The 15,986-nt window shown below is 43.6% G+C and overlaps 2 protein-coding genes across 2 annotated transcripts; one reads left to right on the top strand and one right to left on the bottom strand.

Moving 5' to 3' along the window:
• On the top strand, positions 1 to 6,868 carry CACYBP (calcyclin binding protein). Its single transcript, XM_052801839.1, has 6 exons — positions 1 to 132; positions 713 to 905; positions 1,602 to 1,698; positions 2,288 to 2,387; positions 3,696 to 3,790; positions 6,165 to 6,868. The coding sequence occupies exons 1-6, from the start codon at positions 112 to 114 to the stop codon at positions 6,322 to 6,324; spliced, it is 666 nt and encodes a 221-aa protein (XP_052657799.1). The 5' UTR covers positions 1 to 111; the 3' UTR covers positions 6,325 to 6,868.
• Positions 6,869 to 7,736: 868 nt separating this feature from the next.
• Positions 7,737 to 10,983, bottom strand: MRPS14 (mitochondrial ribosomal protein S14). Its single transcript, XM_052801840.1, has 3 exons — positions 10,883 to 10,983; positions 10,302 to 10,460; positions 7,737 to 8,246 (listed from the first exon to the last, which is right to left on the bottom strand). The coding sequence occupies exons 1-3, from the start codon at positions 10,925 to 10,927 to the stop codon at positions 8,064 to 8,066; spliced, it is 387 nt and encodes a 128-aa protein (XP_052657800.1). The 5' UTR covers positions 10,928 to 10,983; the 3' UTR covers positions 7,737 to 8,063.
• Positions 10,984 to 15,986: the final 5,003 nt, after the last annotated feature.

The following is a 15,986-nucleotide window of genomic DNA, read 5'->3' as shown; positions in this document are numbered from 1 at the left end:
GGCGATGGCGTGACGCCACTTCCGCGGCGCGGCGCGTGGGCGGGGCGGGAGGCCGGAAGGTTCCAGAGGGGCCGTCGGAGCCGCTGCCGCCGGGGGGGTGCCGCACGCGACATGGCCGCAGCGCGCGAGGAGGTGAGACGCGCCCCCCCCCCGCGGGGGGTTCTGACTGGAACCGGGGGCTAACGCCGCTTCGCGCCGGCGGAGGCCGCGGGCCCGGGCCCGGCCCGGGCCGTGCGGTGCGGCGCGGCGCGGCGCGGCGCGAGGGGCAGTGGCCTGGCCGCCGTCCGGAGGCGTGGGGCCGGGGGGTGGCCGGGAGCCTTCAGCGAGCCTTCAGCCTGAGCGCTTGCTGAGCGCTGTCGGTGTCTCTCCCTGAGATGACGCTGTGTGCATTGAGCAGAATCCAGGACCTACCGAGGAGCTGTACCAACTGTCGGACTTGTACCGGTTCCCCTTGGGTTTTTTTAGCTGATGAAAGCTTAAACTTTGAAATATTTACTGGTCGAGAATTGAAAACAGGAGTGGCCAGGGGGTGAGGAACGGATGGCTTCATGCTTAACGGGGTGTAGAGGGAAAGGAAACCACTGGCTTGATAAACCTGAAACTGCTACATCTGGGAAATTTGAAAGTGTCATAACCGAAAGAGCTCAGCTGTGAACCTTGAGTAGAAAGACCTATATCTAATACGTATGTGTGATCTTTTATTTTTAACCAGTTACAGAAAGATTTGGAAGAGGTTAAAGAATTGCTTACGAAAGCGACGAGGAAGCGACTTCGTGATGTCCTGATGACAGAGAAACATAAGCTAGAGCTAGAAATCAAGAATCAGCCTCCACCGAAGCCAAAAGATGCAGCAGAGGAAGAAAAGTCATCTCTGGGAGGGTATACAGTGAAAATAAACAATTATGGTAGGATTACTTTTCTGAACGCTTACTAGAGCTCCAGCACCTCTCTGAAGAGAAGGCAGGGTGGCGTTAGTGTGAGTTACAGTTGCCACTTCACATTATAGAGAAGCCTTAAGTGTTTATTTCATAGTGGAGACCCCACTTTAAAAGCTACCACGTGCTTACTGTGCCATCCTAACTACAGTGTGTATCAGTTCGGTTTGTGTGATAGTACTGGTGGGATGCATTAATGATCCCTGTTGTACCAACTAGTGTTTTTCCATTGCCTAGTGCTTAGCGGGAATGAAGGAGCGAGCTTTGGCTTCTCTGCTTGCCATGTAGGTGAAAGGAGAGGGAATTGCTCAAGATACTTGTCATGCGGGGAGCAGGGTAAAAAGTGGGTCAAGGAAACTGCAGCAAAAGCAGACAGCTACCTCTGACTCCCCCTGCACAGACAGGATTGCTTTCCTTTTACCTGAGCTGATACGTGTTTTTTTTCTCAGAATTTGCAGGAATTAGGGAACAGGGCTACGTGTGAGGACCACCTTTTGCTCTCAAGTTGTTCCCAAGTAATTAATGTCTTTCGCTTACCCCTGTGAAGATTGTTTCAGTAAGGCACAGATCCTAGTCATTGCTAGGGAACTTTGCAGGGGCGGTTGGAATGGAATACATGAAGTTATGGAGGAAAGGTAGGATTTAATCTCTTTTTTTCACTTGCAGGTTGGGATCAGTCAGATAAGTTTATTAAGATTTACATCTCTTTAAATGGAGTCCAGAAGCTTCCAGCTGAGAATGTGCAGGTGAATTTTACAGAGAGGTGAGTTCATCTTGTGGCACCATGCCACAGGGGAGAGCATGGATCAAGAACACTATTTGAAATGCAGGAATGTGTTGTGTTGAGGATCAGCCTGTATATCCCCCCCCCGCCCCTTTTTTCTTTTTTTAAACTTGAGCGGTATTAGCTTTTAGTAGCACTTAGCACATACCCTTAAGAATAGTTCTCCTTAGAGGGTATTGGGGTATTTTCATTTTACAAATGCTTGTTGCCCCTCATCGTGCTTGACAGGACATGTAGTGTTAGCCCTGTTTTTTGGTGGTGATAGAACTGAAGTGTACATTAAGTAAGTCCACTTTTCCAAGGTTGTAGGAGATCGGTAAGGTAGAAAGAACCCTAAAGATCTTGATTTGTTGTGAAGTCTGGACAGGTCCTTTTAAGTCCTCAGTATTAAATCCAACTGAAGATTTGAGACCCCTGAGAAGAAAGTAATTCAAGCTTGTTAGCATGCTTTCCAAAAAAATACTCCCGCTAAAAAAGGGCTTTCGGACATTGTTTTTGGTGGCAAGGCACAATAGTCTTACAATGATTGGAATATTTGTGCCCTTCTTCCCCCACTTTCTGGTTCCAGGTCGTTCGATCTGCTAGTGAAGAATCTGAATGGGAAGAACTACACCATGACCTTCAACAACCTCCTGAAGCCCATCTCTGTGGAAGGCAGCTCTAGAAAGGTCAGTACACCTCAGCTGTTGGAGGTACTTAGGTCCCTTGCAAAGTACCGTGTTCATTGCCTGACTCTAGTTCAAGAGACTCGGTGCTAACCTTCAGTCCCTCCCTTCTGTCTGTAAAGTCTCTTCACTGTGAACATGATTCTTATTAATCTGTAATTGTCATAACTGTGGAATTATTCTCTGGGATCCATGGGCTCCTATTTCAAAAGATCATGCCTGGATATTGTATGCTTTTTTTTAATAGCTCTCCAACAGGATTTCAGAAATAATTACGCAGAAAATTCCACTAAGCATCCATTTGCATACTTGTGCTTTTAAATACCTCTGAGAAATTCTTTGTGATTTTAAGGTCTAAGAGACTTGTCAGCAGACTGAAATCTTGGGAAGCTTAAATAGGCTTAATACCCAAAGCAAAGGCTGAAGCCTGCTCTGCCTTTGTAAGGGTGTGTTGCTCCGGAATTGAACACTAGTAACATTTTACTGCTGATGACTGCAACTGGTGATAGTGTCCTTACTGTGCTACTTGTAGCACCTTTCCGGGCTTAGGGACGTGTCAAATACCTTGTGTGTGTTCTGTGCAGTTGTGCGCTGCGCTTAGTGACATCAGATGTGAAGAAATGATGGTTCAATTTGAAATTGCCCTAAAACTAGGACAGTGTAAAATTAAAACAACTGAAATAAATGAGGGTGATGCTTTGGTGATTTTTAACGCAGTGTAAAAGCAAGCAGTGGTCACATACTTGCTAAGCTAAGCTAAAGCTCCAGCAGACTCTTGTCTGCTGTGGCATGCAGGAGTTCTTTGTGAAATTCAGGTCAGGGTTGCAATTAAACAGGCTTTGCTTGTAACTTGCAAACGTATTGCAAGATTAAGCAATGCCCTAAAACTAGTTTCTTATCCTTGGAGAAATAAGTTGGGAGAGCCTCTGCCTGAACTTGGTATCCTTGGAGAAGTCTAGTAAATATAGCCACCCTTTACCAGACAGTTCTGGGTACTTCTAACATCCTGAGAATCACCAAATGGTGTTTCTGCAGCACTGTATTTTCTTCTGTACTTCTTAGTAGTGTACTAGTATCATAGTAATCACACCATTTAAATTGTCCACAATGAGGTTAATACTTTGTACCCCAAAACTGAGTACGTACTATAATTTCTATATGCTACATAATAATCAATAGCCAAGATAAATGTTTCAGGTTTTTGTGAGCATAGAAAGAGGTTTATGTTACAGCTAACCTTATTCATTGTGGTTGTGACTAGCATCCCTTTATGAAGCATTCTAAATTCATGCCTTGCTGTTCACCATACAGATAAAGACGGACATGGTCCTTGTGATGTGTAGGAAGAAGCGGGAGGAAAAATGGGAATGTCTCACTCAAGTGGAAAAAGAAAGCAAAGAGAAAGAGTAAGTGTCTCTTCAACCCTCCATCTTGTTTTCCATTTCTTGTTCTCCAAATTGCTTTAGGACTGCCAGGAGAGCAGATCTGTACTGTACTAACTGCAGTCAGACTGTGAGCATCGTGGTTGGGGACAAGCCCCTAAGATGTTTGAGAATCATTAGGTTGGGATTTTTTTGGTACTAGTAGGACTGGCAGTGGAGGAGATACACTTTGAGTAGCTGCTTGCCACTCTTCTACTGTTTTATTGCTAATGATGAAGGCTGCATCATAGGAAATAGGCTAGGTAAGACCTGCAGTGAGAGTAAAGGTAATTAACTATTTAAAGATTCATTTATATTTTGATGGCTGCATTCATTGCAAAGACTGCTCTAGTGAGGTTGACTTTTTTTAGGTTAAGTGTATATTACACTCTGCAGAACAGGTCTTTGCTTACCTAGATCATCATGCAAAAAGTCTCAAGCTAATTTGTGTCACTCCAAGTGCTTGGGAGCAATCCTACAAGCATCTTAGGCACTGGATATATAAGGGTGCTAAATCACAGCAGGAAGCACCTGGGGACAAAAGACTTTATATATATATATTTTTTTTTTTTATATATATATATAAAAAAAAGTAATATATAATAATTTTATTTTATTTTACAACACACACATTCTTATCCAGAAAAGAATGTGTATACCCACCTTGAAGCATGGAAACACTCACTTTTGAGAAAGTTATGCCTGCCAACAACTATTAATTTTGTGTATGTTTGTAGGATGATTTGCTAGAACTGATTAGTCCTAACTAACCATACCTGAGTTTAGAGCAAAAGTACCGTCCCTTCTCAAATGATGTCACTGGAAATTAAGAGAAGGTGACTTGACTACTAATACACGTTGCTGGTGGGACACGGTCATTTTTTTAAACCTGTATCTTGTGCAGAGAAGCCCTGCACGCTGCCCAGCCTGTCACGATTAGTATTGCTGCCTTATTCTGAGTGTTGAGGATTTACAGTATGGCAAATGAGTCACTTCAGAAATACATCTCATGCTTGGGTGTGTGAGACTGGTGGTTAGCCCCGTGCCTGGGGAACTTGCTCCCTCTGCTGATCTGTTTTGATCTGCATGTTTTTCAGATATTAGTGCAGCTGCAGGCTAACTACTGAGAGGATTTTAGAAAACAGGATAGAGAGAGGCAATTTTGCCAGAGACGGCATTATGTATAGTCTGGGAACGTGGGGTGTGTCACACCCAGGTGCTTCCCACGTGGGTGGCACCTTTTGTCAGTGTCCTGGTTTCAGCTGGGATAGAGTTAATTGTCTTCCTAGTAGCTGGTACGGTGCTATGTTTTTGAGTTAGGTGTGAGAAGAATGTTGATAACACTGATGTTTTCAGTTGTTGCTAAGTAATGTTTAGTCTAAGGTCAAGGATTTTTCAGCTTCTCATGCCCAGCCAGCAAGAAAGCTGGAGGAACACAAGAAGTTGGGAGGGGACACAGCCAGGGCAGCTGACCCAAAGTGGCCAACAGGATATTCCATACCATGTGACATCACATCTAGCATATAAACTGGGGGGAGTGGGGGCAGGGGATCGCTGCTTGAGGACTAACTGGGTGTCGGCTGGTGGGTGGTGAGCAATTGCATTGTGCATCACATGCGTATTCCAATCCTTTTATTATTGTCATTTTATTAGTGTTACTATTATCATTATTAGTTTCTTCTTTTCTGTTCTATTAAACTGTTCTTATCTCAACCCATGAGTTTTACTTTTTTTTTTTTTTCCTGATTCCCTCCCCCATCTCACTGGGTGGGGGCAAGTGAGTGAGTGGCTGCATGGTGCTTAGTTGCTGGCTGGGGTTAAACCACAACAGTCAGTTAACTTAAATTGAGAAAATTGCTTTGAAATGCAAGGTGTTAAAAATAAGTCAATTAACCTCTGGAAATAATCTGAAAAATGAGAAACAGAAAATGCTGTTTGGGTTGTGAATGTGGCCACTTCCAAGAGCTCAGTGTAGTTGTTTTTTTTCTATTTTTATTCACTTTTCATGTAACAGCACAGATACTAGCACTTTCTCTGTGTGTTATATTCTGTTCCTGCTTCCTAAAATTAATTTTGGGTGGTGCTTCAAAGGTCATGTTTACTGCAGAATGCTTCCCATCATCCTTAGTGGGACAGCTCTAGGTATACTACTCAACTTGCACTTAGTTTAAGGGTACTCTTTAGGATTCTCCCTACTTGGAAGCTGACTGAGGCGTGACTGAAGACTGTCAGGGTCTGAAGACTTTGCCAAAGCAAAATCCTCACTGTTACCAGGATGTTTCAAACAAATACTAGCATGTAATTTTTTGCACAGAATTGTTGGATATACCTGATCTTCTCATATGTATCTGTCTTGCAGGAAGGCTGCCTATGACACCTCAGATCCTAGTGAAGGGCTTATGAACCTTTTAAAAAAGATGTATGCGGAAGGGGATGATGAAATGAAGCGCACCATCAACAAGGCTTGGGTTGAAAGCAGAGAAAAGCAATCCAAAGGGGACATACCAATGGATATTTGAAAGTATTCTAAGGGCCGCCTTAATACTGATCTTCCATGTGAGACACGCTGTGCTGCAAAGATCATTGTTTACACAATCTTCTTCCAAGCAAAGACAGTCACTTTCCATTTCAGGTTGGAGAAAATATTTAAATAAAATAGCTTATAAAGCATTTCCTTCAGTCAAGTGGTTCACCATTTCCTGAAGAGTGGAGCATAGGTATATCCTTATCGCTCCTTGAAAAAGCATCTCAGATGAGTGGAGAGCTTTGTGAAACTGAGAACAGGATGCAAAAGAAAATGAATCCTAAACTAGGATGGGTCAAGGCCTCTCTGTTGCAAGTGACAGTTGTACCCATCTAGTTGCTGGGGCTAATGTCATGCTCGCTGCATGGGGTATGGTTTTTTGATTAATGTGGGAAAGTATGTTGAACTGTAAAGCATGTCACAAAGGGAGAAATGCTGAAGAAAGTAGAACCACTGTCTCAAGCACTTGGTAGCTGAGCAGAAAGAATATGGTGTTAATCCTGTGGTATTAAAATTTAGTGATTACTCTCAGAAATTAATTACTGGCTGTTTAACCTTTTATGAATTTTGAAAATGAAAACAGCTCTTTAGTGCTATTTGTGACCTCCTTGGGGTGTCCTTGAGGTGGCATCAGTTGCAGGAGGGCAGTGAGCTACTGATGGACAGCGAGTTTGTCCTGGCTCTAGCAGTGTATGAGGAAAAGAAAGACAAGTTCCACTTTCTCCTATCAACTTTAAAGGGTTTTAAGGTAACAGAGTAAGAAGTATATTGAGAGAGCTTACACTCCAAAATTTGACTCAACTTGGGGTGATGGGTTGCTGTCCATTTACTACCTGTGTGGCTTCCATCTGGTGGTAGCACAGTTTTATTTGGCCTGTTCACTGCAGCCTCTCAGCCCCACTGCTATGGAAGGGGACGGAGTAGCTGTTTCCCCTTTACTGCCCTGCTTTGAAGAAGAGCACAGGGCAAACATGAGCTTAGCAGCAGGCTGCTTGTTATTGTTTCCCTCCTGTTTCCTTCTCCTGTATTTCCCAAGGACATATTTGTTTGATGTTACCTTATGAATTAAGGAAGCCATTACTGTACTGTTACGGTCTCGACTAGGACTTACTTGCTACCTTGTTCTTAAAGCATTGGACCAAGAGCCGCACTACAAACAGGAGATAAATAGTAGCATGTTGTAGTTTCTAATAGGTCCTTTATCCACTTTGTCTGCTTGTTAATATACATATTAAGTCTGCATAGCAAGAGTGTCTAAACTTGAGGCCATGTTTTATTTTCAGTTCATGCTCACCCTTGTTCAAGGCAGAATACCACTTTGCCCTGTTGTGCAATTTCATTTATGCTTTTTACCCATATTACCATGGTGAACTTACCATACGGTGGCAAAAAAACTGCTTAAACGAGCCTTGTGCTGTATGTCTTTATTTCTAATGTTGCCCATATCACGAACCTCAGCTTAGTTCTGCAAGCATCAGGTATTGAACTTTTTTCCCTCAGAATAAAACCACCTCACATACAGACCAGTTTAGTGGAGTTATGCTGCTGCTTGTCAGCTGATACCAATCACAATCCAGTAAGTAAGTTTAATCAATCAGCATGGCTTCTCATCCTTCCCTTAATAATTTGATACTGATGCTGGACTTCTAGACAGGACAGTCTTGCTTTAATTACTCAAACACACAAACTGAGCCCGTTTGTGTTTTCTGCCTGGGTGTATATCCATGTGGTGATCTACCACATAGCCCTCTGTATCCCAGACATCTGAGCATGGTCAGCAAAATGGCGGAAAACAATTCTGCTGAGCCTCCAACGCCGCTTCACGCCCCGAGGGCGGGATGTCAGGACACACCTATTTCGGATCCTCACAGGGCAGCTGTCCCGGGGCAAGTCAGCGATCTCTTTATCAGCCACTTCCTAAAACAGAAGACCACAGCATAGAGTTTATCTGTGTTCCCCAGGATTTTGAGGAAGCTTATTGCCAGACCTCAAAATCTAGCTGTAGAGTAGGTACCACCACAAGCTTCTCTACCACCTCACGAGTATGCTTTGCTATTTGATAGGGAACTTGTGCCTGTCTTCCTCATTTGACCCTTTCTTTCTGGGCATCCTAACAGTGAATGTAAAACAATCCACATAAGACCCGAAGTTAACCTTATTACAGACTAACAACCTCAAGCCAGTAATTATAGTTACTCAAAATCCACTTGGCTTTGTCCTTGTTGCAGGGTGGGCTAGTCCTCTAAGATGAGCTGAACTTAAATCTATGTTCCTTATTAACTGCCTTCCCAGGTAATATGCTTTGATGTCAGTAAAAGGAATCTCATATAGTACACTTTGGAAGGAGCTACAGGCAGAGGAGGACAAGTCAAAGTGTCTCTGTTCTAATGAGAAGGCTTAAGAAATCTCTTTTCTACGTACAAGAGAGCTCAACAGTTTTCAGGAAGCACCAGGTAGCAGCAAATGGAATTTCAGAAGAATAAGTGAGCTCAGCAGGGAAATACAGCCTAAAGGAAGTCACTTGAGGCTAGGTAAGCATCCCTAACTGCAGCATTCTTAATATATTATTTTCTAAAGGACAGAAGGGCTCAAAAGAATCCTGTGTTCAGTCATGGTAGGAAGTTACAATTGGAGGTAAAAGGAAGGTCTGAGGCTGGACTACAAAAACTCCCATTATGCTGCAGGAGTGCTGAAAAGCAATAGTGTAAGGCTATCTTCCAAAGGGATGTTCGCCTTCAAAGGAAGACAGCATCAAGACAGCAGCAATGTGACTTTCAACTTCAGTAACAGCAAGGTCAGTAGGACTTCTTATCTTCAGAACATATTTCAGTTACCTGTTTTGTCCAGTCACACATCTTATCTGTGTATATAGCTCTACCTATACACTCTACCTAGCACAGCCAAACACTTACAGTATTTTTTTGACCTATTTTATTCATAAAGTAGCCTATGCTTTCAGAGAAAACTCATAACTTACTTTGTAAGACTTTAAATTTGGAGCCCAAGTAAGATTTTGTAGGGGAGGAAAAAGTTACTTTCCTGGAGTCTTTTTCTTCATTCTAACTGCTGCTATAATTTAGTGACTTCAAAAGGTGACAAAAGCAGCTGAGGAACACCAAAAGCAAAGCGAGTTGCAATCTTTTTTTGTTTGTTTTGTTTTGTTCTGTAAGGACATCCAACACAAACTAGACTTGCCAAGAGAATGGTAAAGTTAATATATAAAAGCAGATTCATACACTTTCTCTCCCAGGATGCGTAAGTGTGAAAGGATCTCGCCGCAACTAGCCATGGCCAGATCAAATACATACAGGAGTATTTGCAAATGTTTTTAATGCTTAGTAAGCAAGGCTGAGAGTAGCGCAGTGAATATGTGCATTTTTAAGAAGAGATCTAACACCCAGATCCGATGCAGCTTTTACATGCTTGTAGGTCAGGCAAGGAGTAAAATTACGTATTTCCCATTGAACAAACCAGTGGTTTTGGCTGGATCAGGCTTCCAGGTTTTTAAATAAGCAAAAAAATCTAAAGTTTATTTAGGAAACTATAAAACTAACCATATGGTATCCCATATTATCAGAAATAAGGAAACTAGCTTTCTAAATGTATGTTAGTGACAGCTGTGGGAAAAAAAAAAAAGACTTCATCATATGTAGTGTTACATATAGTGCTTACATGAGAAGCACTATTTTAAAAAAACCCCCACAACCCAACCCACACAACGTCTAGTCAGGCAAATACGCTGTTGTTGTGAACACCCCCAAAGGGCAGAGGCTCTGAAGACGCCCGGGCGCTAGTGGTAACTATGTGATATGATGTGATTCTGTGCTCCTGAGTTAGGAAAACGCAAGCATTTGTGACCTGGCATGGCTGCTCGGATCTGTCAAGCAGCCACTGTGGCCCAGTAGTAGGAGCCACGCATGGACTTGTGCCCTGCCCAGGCTGGGGCACAGCTGCTGGGCAGCCGCCCAGTACCTGCAGCTCCTTGGGAAGGATGGTGTTCTTCCGGATGGCGTTGATCCGCAGCCTCTCGTCTGCATACTCGTACGCCAGCTTCCTTCTCTTGACATCCCGCAGCATCCTCCAGTCCACGTAGTAACTCCGCACTTGCCTTGTGCAGGGTGAGGGGAGAACCTAATTTAAAAAATTAGGTTTATAATACCCACCTGTTGCACATACAGTCCGCCCAACTCAAGTATGACTTATTCCCATAAAGGTCTCTTTTGTCAGACTTTTTCAAATTACTTCCTCGCAGTGCAGCTCCTGCCCAAGAAATGTAACGTATGATCCAGCTTAGCTCACGGAAGCCAGCAAGGAATTTGCGATACGGTAGACACCAATAACCCGAAGGTACACCCACACCCGCGTTGTTCCCGCCGCCGGCGAACCCCGGGGCCCAAGCCAAGTTTGGGCTGACGCGGGGCCGAGCCCGCCACCGCCGCCCCCAGCGGCCTGACAAGCCCCGCAGCCCCCTCGCCGGTCCCTGCCCGCTCCCCGGCGCCTCGGCCGGGCGGGACAGGGCCCCGAAAGGGAAGCGGGGAGGGAGCCGCGCTGACCTGCCGAGCGGCCCGCAGCGCCCACCCTATCGCGGAGGCCGCCATCTTCTCAGTGCGACGCGACCGCGCATGCGCCTAGGCCCGGGGCGGGGTCCCGGGCTCCCGGAGCGTCCCCCTGCGTGGGACCGCCGGTTCGCGTCCCGGTCCCGGTTTCCACCACGCAGGCCAGGTCTTCGCTCTCCCCATCCGTCCTTTTGCAGTGAAACTGTACTTCAGTGCCTTTGCGGGGGGGGGGGAGGGAGGGAAGAACCCAAACTTGGTTTAGAGGGCTGTGCTGTATATCCCGGTGTCAGCCTCGGTCGCACCATCCGTCATCAGAGGGAGCTGGCAACTTCCACAGAAACCTCAGAGATCCGACTTTGGGTGGACCAAAAGGATCCTAGTTGGGGAGGAAAGTCTGTGAAAATGACAGGGAAAAGAGTCCCACCAGGAAAATGTGATGCAGAGACATCACACTGCGTTGTGGGGTCTCTGTCCAGAAAAGCACGTTTGTCCTGTATGCATGTCATTGCTCTGTACTAGATTACCTGCCAGCTGCTTTCTAAATGTGGTTTTAGTTTTGTGTCTTAAGAGTTTCTTGGTCGGCTTGCTCATCACCTAGGACTATTCCTAAATTTATATCAGCGTTTTGCATATTTTTCAACTCATGAATTTTGGATAAGTTACAGCATTTTACAGACAAAATTGAATAATCATAAACCTGAACACTGAAAAATATATGGGAAATTCTGCTTCTGTTGTTCTTAGCTGCCCTGTTGTTTGGTGAAACTGTCCTGTTCTACTGACTGGGACTTTGCTTACACAGTGTTTACAATAAGTCTATGTCCTGATTTCAGGGAGAACATCTATTAAGTTTTTGATGTTGAATTAACCATTTTGATTGAATTTTCCATTCATATCAGCTTGTTAGCTACATCCAAAAAGTCATGCAAGAAGCTGGATTCTCTCTCAGTTTGTCATGCTGCTTGTTGTCTGTGTGCCAGGCATTTTACTTAGATGCCTAGTATATTATACTGGTCCTTGAAGTATGTGGGTGTAATCTGGGAGAAGTGGCCAGATTGGCAGGCTAATGCAGTCAAGTTTTATTATCCATGCTGCAGTCAGCAGCAACAGCTTCCACAGCAACTTACCCATTTAGGCTGATTGTGCAGGTGATGGTAATCAGTGGAAAGAGGCCATTTTTAGTGCTGATGAAGTGGTTAATTCTCCCCAGCCTGTTCAGGTTCTGGTTGCCTTGCCAACCCAGGTGTTAACTATGCTGATGGTTTTTGTCCTGTGGATGTGCCAAGCTGAAATCACTAATATCTGTTACACAGAGCATTAAACTGGCATAGAGGGATAGCTATTTTCACTTCTCCTTGCTTTAGGTGGGTCTCATGAGCGACAGAGAGGTGAGATGCTTGTCACTGGCCTCGTTTCCCAACTCTATGCTCCCTTCATACTCGGAGAAGCTGAAAGGCTGCTCTTAAACTTGTGTGAGGGTCTGTCTGTGGAGGGAAACTGCAGCAGCAGAAAGGGCTCAGCCTGCACAGCCTAGGGGCTGCAACCCTTCTGTGAGCATCCAGTTCAAAACTCAGACTGTTTGTGACTGTGCTTCCTGGTGATGTGGTGTACTGATGCATAACTGGCTTGGAAGTAGGTTTCTGGTGTTTGCAGGGAGACAGAATTTCAAGCTTTGTTCCCTGATATTATTGTCTATAACTTGCTATTTTTTCAGCTTGCCAGCTGGTGAAAGCAATCTGTAGAATATCAGCAGAGCAAATAAAGTAGGGAGCTGGATGTGATCAAAGGGGATTTGGATGTTAGAGCATGCATTTGTTTCTGCAGTATTTTGTTCCACTTCCCCTTGGTCTCTCTGTGTTTGTTAGATGGTCCAGATGGACGAGGAACCAGTGAGTGTGGGAAGGGGAACTATTTCTCCAGCCAGGGCTGAATCCCTCCCTTGCTCAATAGCATCACCTGTGTAATCAGCACTCTTCCAGCTGTGGAGGTGGGACAGTGTGTGTTGTCTTGCAGCACTATCTTTCCCTTTCTGTAACAGGTTTGCCCAGGACGGAGAGTTTGGTGCTTACAGCTTTAAAAAATACAAACTAAGTGAGAAAGCGTGGAGCCCCAGTGTAAGTTAGTGGTATTTGTAGTGTTCAGTGTGGTAAGCATGCTATATTTGACTTCACTCCCCGGTTGCAGTGACTGAGATTGGCAAGGGCTAATGATGCATATTGATAGCCCTTAGGCTGCTGCTGTCTTCAGCTCCCTCAGCACAGCTTCTGGTTGCAGTAAAGCAAAGCAACTGGTCAGAATCTGAGACAGTTTCTTAGCTAAAAACTGGGCTCAGTAATGCACATCGTTAAAATAATCGTGTGGGTACCTTAACAATGCCTACAACATGTAATTTGCTTTAAGTTCTCAAGGGTTTTTTTTTTTAGTATTATGCTGGATAAGGGCAGCGTTGTGTTTAACTACTGCTGGTTTTAAAAGGTGTTTTATTTTTACTTTCTGCGTTACTCCACCTGAATTTCACATTATTAATCCTGCAAATGTGCTTGTCAATACATGGGTCTCGGTGATAATTTTGGGATGTTTGCTGCCAGATTTACAGCGTTGGAAAGACTTTCTGGCTTTTGACTAGAAGCGGAGCATAAAATGAATAGGACATCATTCTTTCTGCTGGTGTGCAAGGCTGATACTGAGTAAGGGAATCGTTCCCAAACCAAGTGTGCTCCTTAGGTGGTTTGAGGGAGGGAAACACCCCGAGGCCTCTATTGGTTCCTTTCATCTGGCCCATGGGGACTTAAATTCACTGTAGGGACTGCTGCTGTCTTGCAGCTAGAGTGGGAAGAAGAGAGGATTTGGTGACCTTTCAGCTTGCTCAAATTACCTTTGCAAGTGGTGGCTGCACCAGAAGGACTCTGAACCAGACAGCTGAAAGTACTTGAAAGGTAAGAGAAAAGTATTTTCACTTCCTTTGAGGTTCCTGTTGTTTGTTCTGAATGAAAAACCCAGCCAATTTTTCTCTTTCTATAGCATATACCCTCTAAGGCTTTAAAAGCCTTACACAGACATCAATAATCCTGTATTATAGGCATGCATTGTTATTGCAAAGCATATAGTAGTATTCAGTGTCACTCTGTTTTGAAGGGCTTAAGCTTTCCCAGGTTGTCTCCTCCAACCATATGAAACCATGTACCTACCAAAGTAAATGGGAGTTTTGCCTTTGGATTTAATGGAGCTAGGGTTTAACCTAGAAGGTAATTATTTTAGAATGCTTGTTCCTAGTAATTTCCATTTTAGGCTCTGATTTCTGTGTGACAATAGTTGTTTTAAAAGCCCTTCCTTTTGTCATGAGATCATACTGGAATTCAATCACACATCTTATAATTGCAACAAACGCTCTCAGTAATTGCTCAGTACTTTCTCATCCAAAAACTCTTCCTATGCCTTCTAGTGCACCTTTTCACAGACTCAGTGGTAGAAGCCAGTAGAAGTTCTTTACCATATAAAATGAAATATATCACTATTTTCACAATAAAAGTACTTTATTGATTATACTGTTTATAATAAAAATGTCATCCATTGCATAAGTAAAGTTGATCAAATACAGGAAGTGCAAAATTTTTGAGCTGTGCAGGCAACAACAAAGAATTGCTTCAGGAAAGACTGACTTAAAATGGAAGTTAATGATTTAACAGAAGGGAGCTAGGTAATTTGTTACAAAATGCATGTTTATACTAACTAGCAAATGTGCAAATATATTAAGCCTCTCTGCACTTTCTAACGAGTGTGTAGGATTTCAGAAGCAATCTCTCATTGGCATATGAATAGTTAATACACCTTGCTTACCAGACATTGCAGAAGAATTAGCATGAAAGGAAAGGTAAATATAGGGATGAATCTCAAAGCACTGTATCTACCTGGCTGATTATAATTCTTTTTTTGTTGTTGTTTTCTATTTGTTATTTCAAGTCATCCCAAACTTCTGTAGCATTAGGTAAGTTTCATTCAGTCTGCAAGTAAAAAAACGTAGATGCTTGCAAAAGAAACAACCTTGCTAAATTAATCATTGCATTTTTTATTGGCAGTCATTGGTTGCATTAATTGCACGAAGACTGCATAATATTGAAAATAGAATGCTGGCTAGCTTATTACAGCAGTTGCATCAAATGACTTCTGTGACCAATACCAGAGAAAAGAAAGTCTGATGCAGAGCTTTCTAAAGCAGATGAGGTTTGGTACAGTAGAATAGTTTCACCACAAAAAATAAAGACAAACAATCCAGCTGATTAAACTAAATTATACTTATGGAAAGTCTGTAAAATTAGTAGCTTGTCTCAGCTGAATGCTTCACTGAGAAAAATACGTAAAGCAGAAGGAAAATGGGCTAGACTTCTTAGCATCTGAGTAGTATCATCATTTGTGCATGTTTTGATGCTCCCTTCATTTTTGTCAGACTGCCACCAAATAGTAGCCCTCAATGACCGAGTTCTGCTCTTTGGTGCTGCTGACTTGTGGTGTTCTTTATTGCTAAAAGTGTTGCAAGATGTAAGGAGCGTGACTATTCCAGCTTACTTGGAGATGAGCTGGTTTATCAGCTTCTGTGCTGCTACATCTGCTTCTGTATCTGAGAACACAGCTTTGCCATGTGCCTCTGCAGGTGTGTTTGCTTCTCTCCACAGGCTGCTGCTACACACTCCCCTGCTGCCACATTGTCATCTCCATGCTTTAAGCAGTATAGCATTCTACAGTGAACATCCATTTGCGGGCAGAGTGCATGATGAATATCGATCACTGATAATGCTTGTGTCTCCTGAGCCTGAATGCTACTTTCCTAGTATTGGTCAGACAGGTCTGTTGCTGCTCTTCTTGGGAGTTAATTGAAGTAAGTGATGGCTGTTTGGATATCAGCAGAGCCCTTCTGTGAACTTCCCAAGAACTTTCTGACATGTCTTCTAATATTTGTTATTCCTTTTATGTTCCTCAAGAAACCTCCCCTGGCTTTAGAATGGCTAAACGTGCCGATTTTCTAACTTGGCAGTTAGGAAACTGCCAGCTCTCATTTGTTTAGTACTGTGATACAAGTTGGCAGCTTCTGTTCTAGCCCTAGTGT

The sequence above is a fragment of the Harpia harpyja genome, chromosome 11 (genome assembly GCF_026419915.1).
Source record: "Harpia harpyja isolate bHarHar1 chromosome 11, bHarHar1 primary haplotype, whole genome shotgun sequence".
In the NCBI taxonomy this organism is placed as follows: Eukaryota; Metazoa; Chordata; class Aves; order Accipitriformes; family Accipitridae; genus Harpia; species Harpia harpyja.
This window is presented reverse-complemented; position numbering and strand designations above follow the sequence as displayed.